This window comes from Penicillium maclennaniae (assembly GCF_028827695.1).
Source record: "Penicillium maclennaniae strain IBT 15551 chromosome Unknown utg000006l:1.0-2513246.0:1.0-2515036.0, whole genome shotgun sequence".
Lineage (NCBI taxonomy): Eukaryota > Fungi > Ascomycota > Eurotiomycetes > Eurotiales > Aspergillaceae > Penicillium > Penicillium maclennaniae.
The window spans coordinates 291969-309038 of NW_026623218.1; the positions used below are offsets into that span (position 1 = coordinate 291969).

General features: G+C 50.0%; 6 protein-coding genes across 6 annotated transcripts; 4 read left to right on the forward strand and 2 right to left on the reverse strand.

The window, feature by feature from the left end:
- Positions 1-2029: 2029 nt before the first annotated feature.
- N7477_006344 (aromatic acid exporter family protein) lies at positions 2030-5193 on the forward strand (the record flags this gene model as incomplete). The annotated part of the gene is made up of 5 exons (XM_056968007.1): positions 2030-2124; positions 2172-2438; positions 2484-4071; positions 4120-5012; positions 5085-5193. 5 exons carry the CDS (start codon positions 2030-2032, stop codon positions 5191-5193), a joined length of 2952 nt encoding a protein of 983 aa, XP_056820803.1.
- An 835-nt stretch (positions 5194-6028) lies between these two features.
- N7477_006345 (uncharacterized protein) lies at positions 6029-6484 on the forward strand (the record flags this gene model as incomplete). Its single annotated transcript, XM_056968008.1, has 1 exon — positions 6029-6484. The coding sequence occupies one exon, from the start codon at positions 6029-6031 to the stop codon at positions 6482-6484; it is 456 nt and encodes a 151-aa protein (XP_056820804.1).
- Positions 6485-7319: 835 nt separating this feature from the next.
- N7477_006346 (magnesium transporter CorA family protein) lies at positions 7320-8480 on the reverse strand (the record flags this gene model as incomplete). The annotated part of the gene is made up of 1 exon (XM_056968009.1): positions 7320-8480. The coding sequence occupies one exon, from the start codon at positions 8478-8480 to the stop codon at positions 7320-7322; it is 1161 nt and encodes a 386-aa protein (XP_056820805.1).
- Positions 8481-10678: 2198 nt separating this feature from the next.
- On the forward strand, positions 10679-13065 carry N7477_006347 (anoctamin family protein; the record flags this gene model as incomplete). The annotated part of the gene is made up of 4 exons (XM_056968010.1): positions 10679-10766; positions 10817-10970; positions 11032-11326; positions 11383-13065. The coding sequence occupies 4 exons, from the start codon at positions 10679-10681 to the stop codon at positions 13063-13065; spliced, it is 2220 nt and encodes a 739-aa protein (XP_056820806.1).
- A 606-nt stretch (positions 13066-13671) lies between these two features.
- N7477_006348 (uncharacterized protein) lies at positions 13672-15057 on the forward strand (the record flags this gene model as incomplete). Its single annotated transcript, XM_056968011.1, has 1 exon — positions 13672-15057. One exon carries the CDS (start codon positions 13672-13674, stop codon positions 15055-15057), a length of 1386 nt encoding a protein of 461 aa, XP_056820807.1.
- Positions 15058-15297: 240 nt separating this feature from the next.
- N7477_006349 (uncharacterized protein) lies at positions 15298-15985 on the reverse strand (the record flags this gene model as incomplete). The annotated part of the gene is made up of 2 exons (XM_056968012.1): positions 15298-15680; positions 15781-15985. 2 exons carry the CDS (start codon positions 15983-15985, stop codon positions 15298-15300), a joined length of 588 nt encoding a protein of 195 aa, XP_056820808.1.
- Between the last annotated feature and the right edge of the window lie 1085 nt (positions 15986-17070).

Sequence of the window (17070 nt, forward strand, 5' to 3'; positions counted from 1 at the left end):
GAGTCTGGACAGACGCCCGTGTGAGAATAAGCAGAAGTCGAAAGGGGTGCGGGGGGGGACCCAGACCTTATTTATGAGCTTGGCGATCCCTTGGCAAGACAGCGAAACCAAACGGGGTGCTGCTAGAAAAATGTGACTCCGCCGATCTGATTTCTGAACTGTGGATGGCATCTTTGACAGACGCAGCTCCATTCCCAACATGGCCTCGTCAGCCTATCCCTTGTGATGTCACCCCCTTTCGCTATCAACAACAACAACGACTGTACGACCGCCCCAAACATGGCAAATGACGCGTTCTCCCCTGTGTCTCCTTGTAGGGAAATGCCAAGCTCCGTCCTCGGGAATTTGTCTCCACCGTGGACAATGTCCGACAGCCACGTCTCGTCATTGGCGCACATCTAGCATCGACTCTCATCTTGGATGGCCCTGAACAGCCTCACTGACGCGGCCGCCTTACGGATCACCCTAGTGCATGAAAAAGTTCACTTTCGTCAATCCCGCCCGAGTGGCCAAGTCCGAGGAAGTCCGAGCGCTCCGAGTTGCCAATGCTCGCAATGCACATCTCGCAACGATGACCCGAGTCGTGGCCTATACGCTTATCTGATACGAGACACTCGATCGACAAGTCACAATCTCCACACTCAAGCCCCAGCAATCATCGTGATGTCATCCAATCGTGTCGCGTTGTACACGCACGAACCGGGTCTATTTCTGGGCTGGAACTGCAATCAGTACCTCCAGATTGGTTCGCTAAGACACCTCCCAACGCTGTGCTATGCTCTGTGCGAGATTCGACCACGGTTTCAAGACCCACTTCCTCTCCGCTCGGTGGCTGTGCTGCTTTGCCACACTCCCACCTGACTCATGGCTGGATCGGGGATGCTCTGCCTGCTCATTGCGAATTACGCACCCCGATATGAACTGCTAACCGCTTATTCTCTAGCGCGATGGCAGTGGAAGATGTCAAGTTGTTTGTGTGGCGCAGGCATGCGGGAGCGGACAGCGGGCAGCAACCTCGCTGCAAACCGTAGATCCCCGAAACTTTGGCGTAGCAAGTGTCAAGATGATATGAAATAGTCTTTCAAGCTTCCAAGAATAACCTTACTTGAACATGGGGATGTCGTGTGTCTCTGCGAGAATCTCTGCCCGAGAGTTCTGTAATATATTTTGGAGGTCTGTGTCAGATTATGTCCGAGATTGCAGCAAAGTGCTGGTTGCACAAATCTGAACAAATTGGAATCAAGGCGAGCGATCGAAACACGTATGCGTGCAGGCAGTCCATTGTCTAGCCCTGATTCAGTCTTCTATCGCCCAAGACTCTGGATCAAGATCGAAACTCTCATCCGCGACCCGCTATCGGGCGGGAAATGTCTGTTCCGCCCATCCTGGGCACAATCTTATATCGAGTGGCGGAAATAGAGAACCCGCTCGAGCATGCTGGCCCAATGCATCTCATTTACAATAGTCTACCTCGAAATCTCCATTTCTGTCGGATTCTCCGATTGCCAATAAATAAATTCAACATTGAAAACATCCAGCCATGTTCTACCCAATTTCTGCGGCAACGCCACGTGATGCCCGAAAGCAACGACGGACAGTAACTCTGATTTCCATCAACGATCGTGAGTGCCAGACACTGCTGCCGCCATTTGAAACTGAGACTTTCAACTTCAAAGTCCTGAATGGACCAGTGAATAAGGTGTGCCACTGATACTGTTCATCTGGGGCTCATCGGCACTTGCTTCGGTACGGTTCGCACGGCAAGCTGATCTGCAGGCCGCCCAATATTTCCCTGATCTCTGAATTCAATTTCCTCATCATCTGCCCGAAAGTGTGCTTTGAGGTGAATTTTACTGTAGCCATGATATTGCAGTGAATCGTCACGATACTGATTTTCGAATGTGTCTCACTATACGTGTCTAACTGGTCATGGCCATGGCTCAAACAGACGCTCGCCCATCTCGGCCGGGCCCATGAGGTACCTGCAATTCAACCAAACATGACAAAGCAACTGCTAACAGAGAGAAGTATGCTGAAAAAATGGTGGAAATGGCTAGATTTGGACTCCCGCACCATGCTCCTCATGTTGAAAGGGGCACTGGCCCCGACTATCACCATCGCCATGTATGTTCGAAGCTAAACATTCCGATGATCGTCGTTGACTCTCTTAGATACCAGAGTACAGCTATATCCCGCATCACGTCCTCAATCGGATATCTCTCTGCTTTAATCTCCATCCTTTCACAGGGGTTGATGCCTCGGGCCAAATTCATGAAGATCATGTTTTACGATCTTCTGTCCACCTGTGTTTCGGCATCACTATGCTGCCTTGCGATTCTTTGTGCCGTCAGTGCCCGAGAGCACAACACCCCCAGACCCGACGGTTTCAGTAGTGATGCTTGTGCTGTGGCTGCTGTTTGGCTCATTTTCATGATCTGGTGAGTTCAAGGTACATTCTTGATGCCATGAGCTAACATATTCAGGGGCGCAAATTCTCTCCGCGCACTGAAGCCAATAGAACTTCAAGATCCAATGGTTGCCTTCTCCATTTTCGCTTCTGTCACCATCACCCGTGCGGGCATGTTCACGAGTCGGGCCGAAGGACTGGAATTCGTAGCACGTCTCTTAAAAGGGTTCATGATTGGCTTTGCGATTGCCACCGGCGTGTCCCTGCTCATTTTGCCGATCACAAGTCGAGGAAACGTGTTCCAGGATATCAAAGGGTACCTCGCGTCCGTGGAAGATGTTCTAGCGGCTCAGATCTCCTTCGCCGAGGAAGATATCGTAAACGGGTTATTCACAGGAAGTGGTCTGCTGCGGCGGACTCGAACTGCGATGGATCAGGATGCGCAAGGTGAAACAGATCCACAATGCACGCGAAACAAGCTCCAAGGCTCCATGACCAAGCTCAACGGGCTTCATAGTAAGCTCCACGCGGATCTCTTTTACTCAAAGGATGAGATAGCGTGGGGCAAATTGTCAGCCGATGACCTCAGCACCATCGCCACGCTGCTTCGCAGTATTTTGCTGCCTCTTTCTGGCATGTCGATGCTGCCTGAAATCTTGGAGGTAATAGTCAAGAATGAAGGACCGCACGAAGCTGACGACAACTCGGAAGGGGAGCTGAAATATTCGGAGATTCGGAAAGTCCTGGAGACGAACCATGCGCGTCTGGTCCACGCAACAAAGCTTGTCCAGCGGGGTCTGTCCCGTTTTCTCCTAGCTTTGGAGCTTATCACGCCTAAGCATTTGGACAAGCGGACGCGCGGCACGCAAGCTAGGGACACCGAGGCAAAGGGTGAGGAGCTAGACCCAACACAGTCAGATTTTGGGTCACGCTTTGAGGCAGAATTACAGCGCTATTACACTGCAAGGAAACAGCAGCCCGATGCACTGGCGTCGCTTGAGGCATATTCGGAGGCTCGTTTCGCGGATCCGGATGTGAGGCAAGAATTCTTTGTGATTCTGTATATGAGCCATTTGCAGGATGACCTGCTGAATGCGACGCTGCAATTGGTTCAGTTTGCCGATGACAAGATTGCTGATGGGACGATGAAGCGTGGGAGGTTGATCTTCCCGAAACAAAAGTCTATATCGGATTGGTTCTCGCTGGGCAGAAAGGACGATGAAGAACACAATAGAAGACAGTCGTCACACGTGGACCCTGCCAACATCCATAGGGCTCCCCAGTCGCCGGGCTTTCCGAATCCTGAACATCTTCCGCCCGAGAACATATGGGAGAAAGGTAGCACTGTACTGCGAAGTTTTTCGCATGCCATCAAATCGGATCAGAGTCTTTTCGGCTTCCGCGTCGCTGCCGCCTCGTTCTCTGTCGGAATCCTCGCTTATCTCCATCAGACTCAGGACTTCTTCATTCGACAACGATGCATCTGGGCCATGATCGTCATCGTCATCGGGATGAACCCGACAAGCGGTCAAACCATGTTCGGCTTCATAGCGCGCATCGGCGCGACAGCGATAGCCCTCGTCCTAAGCTTGATCGTGTGGTATATCGTTGACGGCAAGACTGCCGGTGTAATTGTCTTCCTCTACCTTGCTAACGTGCTCGAGGTATGCCATTTCCTCTATCCTTAACACACCCCTACTAACACAACTCAGTACTACTTCTACCTCAAAGTGCCCCAATACTTCGGGGCCTCTGTCATATCAACCGTGACTCTGAATGTAATAGTTGGCTACGAGCTCCAGGTCCGCAAATTAGGTATTCAAGCGGCCGAGTCCAACGGCCAACCATACTACCCGATCTACCTCTTCGGCCCATACAAACTCGCCGCCGTCGCAGCGGGCTGCGCAATTTCTTTCTTTTGGGTAATATTTCCATACCCAATAACAGCAAAATCCCGACTTCGCAAACTGCTCGGCCAAAGCCTCTTCGTCCTCGCCAAATTCTATAGTTGCATGCACACCACCATCGAACTTTGGCTTAGCTCCTCCCTAGGCGATGCCAAAGACCCATCATCTCCCGGCCACCATCTTCAGAAATCAAGACACAAAATTTTCAAGGAAGAGATGATGCTTCTCAACGGGTTACGAATGCATAGTCACTTCAGTACATTTGAACCTCCCATCGGAGGCAAATTCCCAAAAAAAACATACGATGACATGATCGCCGAAATCCAACGCATCCTAACAAGTATGTCTCTAATGGCACACACAGCACAGAGTCTCGAAACCCTGTCCATCAAACATTCCTCCGAAAAAAGAGAAGATCACTGGATGGCGCGGATGGCGGAGATAGCGCTTAAATCGACGGATTTCAATTCCCACCACGTTACCTCGCTTTTGTGTCACATCTCTGCGTCAATCGCAAATGCGCAGCCCTTGCCACCTTACCTTTCAACAGGGGAGTCGTTTCCGCTTGCGAGGCAGTTGCAGAGAATTGATGAGGGGTTGTTGAGTATCAAACATATTGAAGACCCGGCCTTTTCGGCATTTGCCTCCTTGGAGGTATTGAGGTCGGTTGTTAGTTTTAGTTTGCAGGATTTGTTAGAGTGAGTTCCTCTTTCATATTTATCCATTTTCCCGAGTGGATCTTTAGGTGGATGGTTGCTGATGATATCTAGTAATGCGCGGAAACTCGTTGGGGAGCTTAGTTTTGATTTCACTCCGAGGGATATACAGAGGGAGGAAGAGGTGGATTTACTGCGAGGCCCTGGTCAAGAGGAAGCTTGAGAATTGCTTATTGAGTGAGTAAAGCTACATAATAATCCCATCAATGTATCGGGGAATGTCTTGTGCCTACCTCAGTCACTTTGCGCAGTATGCTTTGTCTGCTGGTTGACGTTTCCCATCTTGACCAATGGCGCCGTCAAGTCCTTATGCGGGCGCTTGTAGCTGGGCTATGTGCTTCTGAATATCAATGCGTTTATCTGGCATAAAAAATCATTTCGTGTGGAAGAATTGATAGCAGAACGAACAATCCAATATTGTCATAATTTTTTCTATCTGACATCTAGGCGCAGCAGAACAGAATCAAAAGGCGAGAAAAGGCTTACAAGGCGTGCGAGGCTCACTTGTGTAATAACATAAGCGCCATAGAAGAGCACAGCCGTTGTCCAAAATGTCCAACCACAACCCAGGAACTACTGGAGAATCCCGATCTAAAGCCAATCAAAGCCAGCAATAAGCGATGCCAAGGTCGGGGCTGTGGAGACAAGATCTGGTGAGGCTGTGCTGCCCGTTGCCCGACACCTTTCCGATGCAGGTAACGAACCTCGGAAGTAAGCAGTGCATAGCAGGTGAGTGAGTCAGGTCTAGTATTTAAAGGCTGCCTCTCTCTTGTCCAACTCTATATTCAATTTCACGCGATATTCCTTTCTTTAGCCTCTCAGCGTCACTTCGAATTGTGACTGTGGTTTTCACAATCTTAAGAAATATACTTGCGAAGATCAATCCTCCAGAGTCCTTAGATTCACAGTCACGCTCACTTACAAAATTTCCATGTAAGTACATGGATACACTGACGGCTCTAGCATATCTAACATCAAATATTAAATGAGAATCAAACATGCATTTCCGAAACCCGTTTAGAAGAAGAAAGGAGGAAGCAATAGAGTCTTATCAAGAAGAGGAGGCGGAAAGAAAGAGAAAAGAAGAAGCAGGAAAGGCGGAAGAACGAAAAAAGCGCATCTCGAGACCATCTGGATCCTCCAACAACTATTACACCGGCGCTTCGAACAGAGAACCCGAAGGGTATAACTCATCAATCAAAACATATATGGTGGTATCACAAGCTGGGGGTGGTGATAGTACCAGCGCTGATACTGGTGCTAGTGGCCACCACCATTCTGGCGGAACAAGCAGCCACCATCATAGTAGCTGTCATACCGGTGGCAGCAGTTCTTACTCTGGTGGCGGGGATTCGGCAGGCTATTCAGGAGGCCATTCAGGAGGCCCTTCAGGGGGTGGTGACTCTGGTGGCGGTGGTGGTGGTGGTGATGGAGGGGGAGGTGGTGGTTGCTAAATATTGTATAATTACTTCCCGTGCGTCGCCAATATTTAGAATGCAGGACTAGGAGACTTCACACTTCGAATACTATCACAGAGCATGATTATTACCGAAACCTGGGCTTCCATACATAAGGCTGTAGACACCAAGAAAGTGCAAGAATTTCAAAAGAGGAGTAAGCGAGGCAAAAGGATCAAATGGGACAAGAGTGGGCTAAATGATCATTGCTTCATTCTTCCTTCCGATAGATTTCGTCATTGCGGCTAAGAACTTAAATCAGGAAATTGTTTCTAAATCGATTGACCAGGGTTGACTAAGCGGAGGTCAATGAGGATGGACTCAAGCATGGAGAAGAAGGTAGGTGGACCCACCAACTTCGGACGAACTTCATGGGGGCAATGAACAGCGCCACGGTCTGCCGCTGATTGGGGTGATCATTTGCCTTGTAGGACCTCAGGAAATGATTCACCCTCCTCCATGATTAGTCTTTCCTCGTGTACCCTATAATCCACTTGGACATAAGTCATCGTAATACATATTGGCTCTTGATTGACACAGTGTGTTGTACTTAAATGAAGGTTAATTCCACATTCAATGATAGTGGTGGAAATCTCCCTTTGGCTATTTAGAGATTTTTGCGCCATAACGAAAATATCTATGATAAGATCGGAAAGCCACATATTTCCCTGTTTGGAGTGATACATAGCCCGAGACGACCAGCTAGAATCTTTCCAGAGGACGGGGTAGGGTCGCAGGTGCGATTTACAAGGATCTGAGTGTACCAGGAGTGAAGTATCATCTGTTGAAACACCCCATATCCATCATACCCACAGAAATACCACCTCGAAAATCATAGAAGCCTCAACTTCGCCGCAACAGCCATACAGACAATCATAAAGGCCACAAAAGCCCCAACGATCCCAAAAAACCACGACAATCCTGCAGTGTCCTGGCCGGGCACGTTCACGTTCATTCCGAACATCCCCGTCACAAGATGACAGGGAACAAACATGGTCGCTAACACTGTAACCTTACTCATGACTGAGTTGATATTATAGCTGACCCTAAGATTGGTCGCACTGAGCTGTGCCAGCGAATTCGCCTGACTGCGTCCGATAATCTCATCAATGTGACTCAGAGTCGACAGCGTCGTGATGAGATGATCTTGCACGTCGCCGAGATAAAGCAGTAAATCGCCGTCTGGGAAGACGGGAGGCTTATCAGGTGATTGGCAGCGTTTGACAAAGCCATTGAGTACATCCACTTTACCATGGAGACAGCGAATAATGTGGGTGATTTTCTTGCGTAGAACGTTGACTTGTGGGATGAGGGTTTTCACGTCGTCGACACGTGCACAATATACTTGGTCTTCTATTGCTTCGGATTCTATTTCCGCGGAGCGAGTAAATGGCTCGAAGCTGTCGACGATGTCGTCGCTGGGCTTGTCAGTCGTTGCTTCTAGAGAGTGGACGGAACGGACGTACATCAGTGCGTAGCAGATCCAGTCGCTTGAGAGAATAGTCCAATCGTGCATTTTGCGCACTCGATCACGAACCCGATCAACGTGCTTGCATCCGCTTGGCGAGAAGGTCACGACGCCATACTGGAAGACGAGAATGTATATCTCAGCTGTAGCTGGGATATCGGGCTTCTCGCACTCCCTTTTATAGTTGTCGACGATAGTCTGGAATGAGATGAGGTAGTAGTTTTTGAAGACCTCGACTTTCTCGCGGGGTTCCCGAATGGCGATGTCCTCTGCTGTGAGCGGGTGGATGGAAAGGGCCTGTGAGATGAGACCGACGTCTGCATCGGTTGCATCTCGAATATCAAACCACCAGATTGGACGGGATGGGTCTGGTCGTGTCTTTTGGGTCTCTTGGAAGATGTGGTCTAGGTTGCCGTCAGGGAAGAGACCGTCCCATGTTGGTGAAGTGGTTGCTTTGAGGGTCTGTGAGGAAAATAAGCTGAATCGGTCTAGCACCTCGACAGACGTCGTGTGTTGTTTCTCCATTATACAGTGATGTCAATGGATGTAGAGGAATCGACACAATCGGGTTGTTGACTCGGTGCCATGAGTGTGACGACGGGCAGTACTTGATCATGGACTGAGCAGAGCGAATCTCTCAACCCATTTCAATCTCAAAGAGACCGAAAGATTCCTGGGAGCATAAAATACCATAAGTAGCATAAGTGAAAATTGCACGGAGTGAGAAGTGCGAAGTGGTTACCTCCATAGGGGTGGGGTAGAATGCAGGACTGCAGAGAATGGCGGACAAGTCGATACAACAAGTCTACCCAACTTTCGAGTACGATCTCCCATCCCTGACCAGCCCTACCCGGCGACCCACGCGCTACGAGCCAAGATGTGGATTCGAGGTTTTGCGTAATCCCATGGTACATCTTGGCATGTTCCATGGGATTCGATTCGGCCTCGGCAAAACCCCGGAGTTCCGATTCTGGCGTTGGATGGGTCCACGTTTCGCTCAGCGACTGGCTAGGCATCCTCATTTACGACTACCCGACTTTTCATCCTAGGCAATTGCATTTCTTTCCGGAAGTAGAAGCTGAACGATGCGTGAGGTGAGGACCTTGGAGGTTAATCAAAATAGGGCAAGCGGAGGGAGTGAAATATTTGCATTTCATAGTAGAAGAATAGAAACTTTTATACATTGAATCGACAGCAATAATATTATCTCCATAGTTCAGCCGAAACTCCTGAAACACCCGCGTTGGGTTTATGAACCCGCCAACGATTTTGATGCGATCTTCATACTCCGTAATGCTGCCACCAGGGCTATAGCTGTCTAGAAAAGTCAGTCTCACCACCTTCTTCATAGAAAGATTAGCACTTACCAGTCAAGCAGCATTCATTCTCTGAATGAAACCGGACTTGCGCAGCCGTGGGTACGCCAAGAGGAAAAACGCGACCACAGCAAGTAACACGAGAAAGGTCGGCAAGAAAATGAACGTGAACAGAAAAACACTCAGTCCCAGGGTCAGGTTTTGACCGCCGAGAAAACGGCGTGCCATGTGAGCGACTAGATCTTCAAACATGAGCTCAGCCGAACGTAGGGAATGAATTAGCCGAGTGTAGGTAGGTACGGGCACAAGGAAGGCCTTGCCAACTCGAGTGACGATCACAGTCGCGGATGCTCAAACATCCATATATACCTGTGCTCACTCCATAGATTGATCTTGTCATCGGATGCTCGGCACTAGCACTGCCACTTCAAGCTAAGCCACACTTATCCTATATCCGAGTCCTGAAGCCCAAATGTTGATGCCTGCCATTGGTTGGGGTGGGACTCATATCGGTGCCGTCATCGACCCAGTCTTCAGTTCAAATCCATCTCCACTCTTGGCCGAAATTGCAGGTAACAGTATTTCAGTCCCACTAGTGTATTGTACTGCTTGGGTCGGGCGGCAAAAGTGGAATGCTCATCCCGATGCCGAGGCTTGGCGCGGTGGCTTCAGGCAGCAGCTTTTCGCCCTACAGTAGAAGAACACTGTATGGGGGATGGTCGGATGCCAAGGTCGATTAACCCAAGGACAATTGGAAGGATTGCCAGGTGCGAAGATTCTTTCGCTGCAGTCGACATGCACATTATTGCAGCATTTGTGTATGGTGAACCACTCAACAGAGTCAATCCGTGGAAGGGCGGGGATTACGACTTAGGCGCCGAGGGTTTGCACAGTACGTGCGGGCGATAGGGGCAGTCATTCGGGGGAAAACAATGATGGGACAGGGTCAATGAAGGCTAGCCTGCATTAGCGAAGGTTGATTGTCATTAAGGGGGTGGAAGTATTTGCCGATCCGTGGCAAAGGCCTCGTGTAATTTGAGTGTCGCGTAGGGCTGAAGCTTGGCTCGTGGATCCCCCGGTTCGTTTGCGTAGTAAGGCGTAGGGCTGGAATTATTTGATCTGAATCAGGTGTTGGTCCCTGGAACTTGTCTAGTCTCTCTTCGGCCATGTTTCTAGGATGACGGGCATTCTACTAGACCGAATAAGAACAGGATGAACCGTTTGTGCTCTGTTCAGCCACTTGAGGTTCCTGGCTCTCCTAGGCATCAATGCGGACCAGTGGAACCATGCAGGCAGTCATGATGACCGGGAGTAATTATGGTAATGCAGTATAGCGTCCTAGAGAGTCAGCCCTGTTTCCCCCACATTTTCCCTCCCTCCCACACCGTTTTTCTTCCCCTTCCAACCATGTCTTGGCTCGCGGGTCAGGGTCCCGTTGAAGAGAGTGACAACCTCGGCGTTGACTGGGTGCTGCAGTATGAATTTGGCGAGCTTGGTACAGTGCCTGCATATGGTCACATCGAGACCGAACACTGACGATCGCAGACCAAGCAACCGCGATTACCGAGTTCCGACAACTCGTGAGTGACTTGCACGAAGCTGGCCTCCGGTTACAGGTGCGTCATGGCCACGGCCAGTCGCTATTAGTGTGTATTCGGGTGCCCAGGGACCACCTGGGGCAGATGATTCACAAGTCGAGGTTGGTCTCGTGGACGTGTACATGCAGGTGGAAGCTTGCTGAAGCTTGCTAATGGATCTAGAATTAAGGATTGGTTGTTTGGGATCACCCATACTCTGCCGCATGGCGATGAAAACACAGCCGCCGATGCCGACACGCCTTCCGAAGAGATCCGCTCGGTTTATCACGCCGTGACCTGGCAGAAGAAGCTAGGAGGTGCGGGCATCACGCCGAATTATGGAAAATGGAAGAACGTGACGGCTTCATTCCCGCCTCACGATCAAGATGCGTGTTCCAAATTACTGCGGCAGTGGAGTCGCAAAACGGTGTTGACAACAGAGGATCTCGACACCATCCGCGCGCTGTTTGGTGAAAAGGTTGACCCAACATCGACGAACTATTATAATCATAGTTAACCTTCTATTCTCTGCAGGTCGCTTTCTACTACGCATTCATTCACTGCTACTCGTTCTTTTTGTTAGTACCTGCCGCGCTGGGCATCTTCTGCTGGCTCTATCTAGGCCCCTACTCGATCTTCTATGGCTGTGCTCTGTGTGTCTGGTGTGTGGTCTTTGTCGAGTTTTGGAAGATCCGCGAGTCTGATCTAGGCCTACGATGGAATGTCAAGGGCGTCGGGAGGCTGAAGGTGGACCGACCGCAATATATCTGGGAGAAGGAAGTCGAGGATTCGATCACCGGGCAGGTGAACCATGTCTTCCCGGGATGGAAGCAATTCCTACGCCAGACCCTCCTTGTACCTTTCGCTTCGATCGCAAGTGTTGCTCTTGGAGGCTTGATTTGTGCGACTTTTGCAGCTGAAACCTTTATTTCGGAGGTTTATAAAGGACCTTTCCAAGGATACCTTGAGTTCCTGCCCACCATTCTGTTCTCGCTCTCCCTTCCAGCAATCACCTCCTTCCTGACCGGCATCGCGACTCGCCTTACCGATTACGAAAATTACCGGACGCAAGATCAGTACGATCTCGCACAGACACAAAAGACCTTCGTTATGAACTTCATCACCTCTTTCCTACCCACCCTCTTGACTGCATACGTCTATGTTCCGTTCGCCAAATTTATCGTGCCCCATCTCGACATGCTCCGCTGGTTTGACCACTCGGATACCACCACTGCGCCCCTCGAGTTCGAGGTCGACACTTCACGGTTCCAACAGGAGGTCATTTACCTCTCCATGACTGCCCAAGTTTTTGGATTTTGCGAGGAGATTGTCCTCCCATACGTGAAGCACGTCCTGTGGCAGAAATGGCGGAACTATCGGGACCGCAAAGCTGGATTGACCCGCCAGCGCAGCTTCTCTACGGCAACGGACTTGCTCTTGATCGACCCTGCGGGTGAGACATCATTCTTGAAACGCTTGCGAAGTGAGGCAGATGCAGATGAATATCAAGTGGAGGAAGATATTCTGGAAATGTGTGTTCAATTCGGGTATCTTGCCTTGTTCGGTGTTGCATGGCCCCTGGTACCACTGGGCTTTTTGCTTAACAACTGGCTGGAATTACGAGGTGATTTTTTCAAACTTACTCTGGAGTGCCAGCGCCCGCCGCCTATCCGAGCAGACTCGATCGGACCGTGTCTCCTGGGCTTGGAGATCCTCGCCTGGATGGGCACACTGTCTACAGCGGCTATTGTCCACCTTTATCGGGGCCCAATATCCGAAGTCCACCTGTCATCGCTCCTCCTGACAGTCTTCATAGCTGAACAAGCATATCTGGCACTCCGCTTCATAGCAGCGACTGCGATGCAAAAAATATTCTCTGACACACTTCGTCGGGAGGAAGCCCGACGATACGCTGTTCGTAAAGGTTTCTACGAGGCCAGCATCTCCCACCCCGAGCAGCCGACTTCACCCAGAGGGCGAGTCCGGCAGCGCGTTCGTTTCCACGAAAAAGTGAATGTTTACAGCTCTGACAGCAACCCCTCACCCGACGGTAGTCCGCCACCGACCATGGAAGAACATGATGATTTGCTCCGAGGTTCGGACCGTGAGGCCGAGTTCTGGGCCGGACCGAGTGACACAGCTGATGTGGGCGTAAAGATGATCCGGGCGCTGAGTGCGAATAAACCCGATGATCCCAAGTGGACAAAAGAAGCATAGTGGATACAGCACAGCATGTAGACGGCGTTGTTACATATACAAATATTACTGACTTGGCTAAAATCATTGTTATCATTTTTATGGGGTTACGTGTAGTGTGGAGCAAGAGGCAAATAGTTGCCGCAGTGTACCTCACATTCCTAATGTAAAGGTGTCAAGTTCTATGAATAGAAGAGCATTATTATTTTTTTTTTCCGGTAAGGAGATCAACAGATACCTCAAACTAATGAAAAGCCAAGCAATGAAGGTATTACGAATGTGTTAAGGGGCCAGGCTGCAAGATAAGAGAAATGAAACTCTGGAAGAATGAAAACTGGGGAATGTTCAGCCCTACAGGGCGACGCCTTGGCGCAGATCCACAGTTTCCACTGTTTCTAACTTTACCCATTCTCGTCCCGAGTCTTCCCTCCCTACTCGCCGTAAGGTGCTCACATATCGCACCTTACTTTCACCTGGCCTCATATACCCGGGACCTCAGCTGTGCAGAGCACCTGCCACCAGACATGTGCACGCCTCTCTCGTGACCCCATCTCACAATGTCTCTTCCCGGAGATTCCTCGGATACTCTAATAACACCCCCCCTCCTCAATTCACCCCAAACCCCAAATGGAGGTCGACCGTGAACTTACCGTTATCGCGTCCGCACCCCCGAAACTCCTCCACCAAGCCAGCGATATCACATGGCAGGAATCACTCGAATCCCAAGATTCAGTAACACTGGTCCGCCGTCGACGCGGCCGCTTCAGGATTTTGCACCAGCAACAGTTCCGAAATAGTCTCCTCGCTAGCGTGGGATACCTTGAGCTCGCTAACGCGGGTGATTTCGCCGCGAATGTGTGGAATGAGATACCCGTGCCGACGTTTGCTGCCGTGCTGATGGGCATTGGGGGCACGTTGGCGCTGGGCATGATTGTTGTCGCTATCCAGGATTACAGACTGAGTCGGAGGAATGTCCGATTGCTGCAGGATGAGAGAGAGCAACTGCAAAGGCTGAGGCAGTCCTATGTGAGAGATCCGGAGTTGGTCCGATTACTTGACTGTCGGCTTGGTGTGGGGATTCGTGAGATCGGAACTGAAGTTGTTGATCGCATCTTCATGGATATTCTCCTTGGCGTTGGTTCGGTTCTTGTCGGTGTTGGGACCTTGATGGCGATTGGAGGTGCGAATCGCCGTGTGTATGACGCGAGCAATTTACTCTCTGGGTACATTGGAAACGCATTGGCTGCCGCCTTCGGCGTTGTGAATGCAGTATGGTCCTATTACCTCATCCAGAGATTCAGAAATCATGAAATTGCCGTGCGGAATAGTCAGCCGAGTGATGATATTCGTCGACGACTGCATGCTCGATTCCGTCGGTTCCAATGGCATGCTGTGATCAACGGGATAAACGGATTGGTTGCAGGTGCGGCGTCGATAGTCACTGCAAAGTTGTGGTGGGGATATGTCATTTTGATTCCCTGCATCATCTCGCTTATTATGTGCAACTATTTCTGGCGCAAGAAGATCGGTTATGACCGCCCCATCTTAGGGCATGGTTCTCACGCCAGAGCCCAGTTGACGCCACTGATCGAAGACCTCGAGTACGCGATCACAATGCAACGCGGCTTGTCCGGACCCGAGATCTTAATTCCTCGAAATCTCCTGCAACCCTCTTGCTATGAGTCAATTCTGCAATTCATCGTCCGGAACCGCATGCTGGAAAGCTACGCCGACTCTCTAGCCCACGACAAGAAAACCCGCTCAATTCTCCTCGAGATTCCGATTTCCACCTCACACCAACTTATAATAACTCACGACATTCTTCTCCGACTTTCCATCAAGCACACACATACAAATACCCTATTGGATCACGCAAGCCGCTTCCTCCGCACCGAAGGTGTCCGCATCTTCACACATCGAGAGCGACACCTGTTAGAACTACTGGGCTACGCCGTCTGGCAGGATCAGACGACGCTTTCTCAAACGCAGAAGGCTACGGTGGAGACGAAATAATTCCTAGACCTTTGAGAGCGACTGGGTCGCCGATCTTGCATGGCATTGAGCGATATAGATATGCTGGCTATTGTAAGAGGTTTCTCATGTCTGAGACAGTCGCATTTGATATGCGAGTCAGAATTTCATTATTTCATTTCCTTTTTACATATTCTCGACCGTATTTGAGCGTCCATTTTACCGTCCGCGGATTGAAAGTATTGGCGCAAGTGACGACCAACACAAACCATTAAGGTTGATCTAGTTATCCAGACCGGGGCAGTTCTCACTGGTCTCCGATGTAATCGAAGTATAAGGAGAAGGATCAGTCCAGATGATGTTGAAGCTATTGTCGAAATTAGCTCTGTTCCACACAACTTCCAGAGAATCATCCCCATCTTTCACGGGCCGTGGAACATACCTGTCGTCGGGATAATCCGGAGCATTATCATCGCCCAACTGTTCCACGATGTCCGTAAGTGCGTCATGCTCCCAGCAGATAAGAATGTTGCCACTGCCGGTGTAGTTATCAACCACCTTCTGAACACACTTCGGGTCATCACGGTCACACGAAGTGTCAACAGTCAGGCCAAGATCCTCAGCCAGAGGCTCGACCGTGTCGTAAGGACGCTGGCGCTTGCCACCTTCAGAACAATTAATATTGACCGCATCTTTTAGAAAATACTTCCTCCCTGACCACGAGATAATAGTCAGGAAAGGAAGGGAGGAGAAAAGAAAACCCACTACTAGAAGGAGTCTGAGCCATGATATGACCGATATCATAACCAGAGCTAGCACCGAAAACATTGCGCAGACACTGAGCACGCTCCAGGCCCTGTGCATTCAAACCATCACCGCTATCGGGCTTCTCACCGTGGCGGATAAGGTAAACGGTAGGATCAGCGACGGCAAGAGTCGCCAGGAGAGCGAAGGGGAGTAGCTTGAACATCTTGAATAATTCAATGTTTTGATCTCAATGAAATCCAAACTCAGATACTTTCCAGGAACCTTCCGCAGAGCCATACTTATACTCCAATCCTGCCTGCACTAACCCCCTCCTACTGTAGCACCAGTGCCATGATCGGAGATAACCGATCCAACCCCTACCGAGCCCTGACACGCTTGGAACCGAGTACTACCTTGTCCTGTACGAAGCGAGCGACCCCGAGGTATCCGGGGCCATACAACGGATGGATCTGCGCGACATGGGTGTGTAGTGTTCTTTTATTCGTGCGCTGATCATCGGGCTAAGCCGCCCTAGGGAAGAGCGTGTTGCGCCCCGCCCCGCCCCGCTTCGGCAATGATGCTTGGGGGGCTTGTTTGGATGAGATGCTTCGTGAAGAGACCAAGGGAATGCAAGTAGATTTCTAAGATTCAGGGGTGTGTAACGATGAAACAGGCTACGATTGCAACTAATGTGTTCTTGCAGTCGATATGAACATGCTGGATTCGTGGCGCGATTGACAAATTGATAATTCCAGAGGTCATTCACATCGCTTCAGATATCTTTTGTACGCTTTTATTCTCGCATACCACTAATGTAAGTAGTCTTGAAGGTATCTGCCTGTGGTCGATGTTCTGTTGCTCACGTGGGCTCTTTCTCCGATTAGGATGTTGCCTGACGGGCTTGTACTATGCGACTTGGTCTCCGGGGTGTTTCCACTGTAAGCGCTAAGGGGGTCGGCGGAATTCTGACAAATTGATTGAACAATCGTATCTGCATTTATTAGAGAATGAAAATCACGAATGAGGTAATGAGATGTGACTTCACCTATTATGTCGAGTAGAAACTGTTGGACAAACTTGTATCTATGCGATTGAATGATAGTCCCTCAACTAAATTTGCACTGAAACTGCAATTATCCAGCAATTGTTGCCTAAAGAATCAGTGATCTGAACATTTCCTAAAAGTGCCTCTTTGACATTGAGACGTGGTGTAAGCACTAGTGGCGCCACCCGCGGATTTGAAGAAAAGTTATTACATTCGTCCCGGGCGCTTCTGAGGCCTGCATATTCAGCATCGAAGCTTGTGGT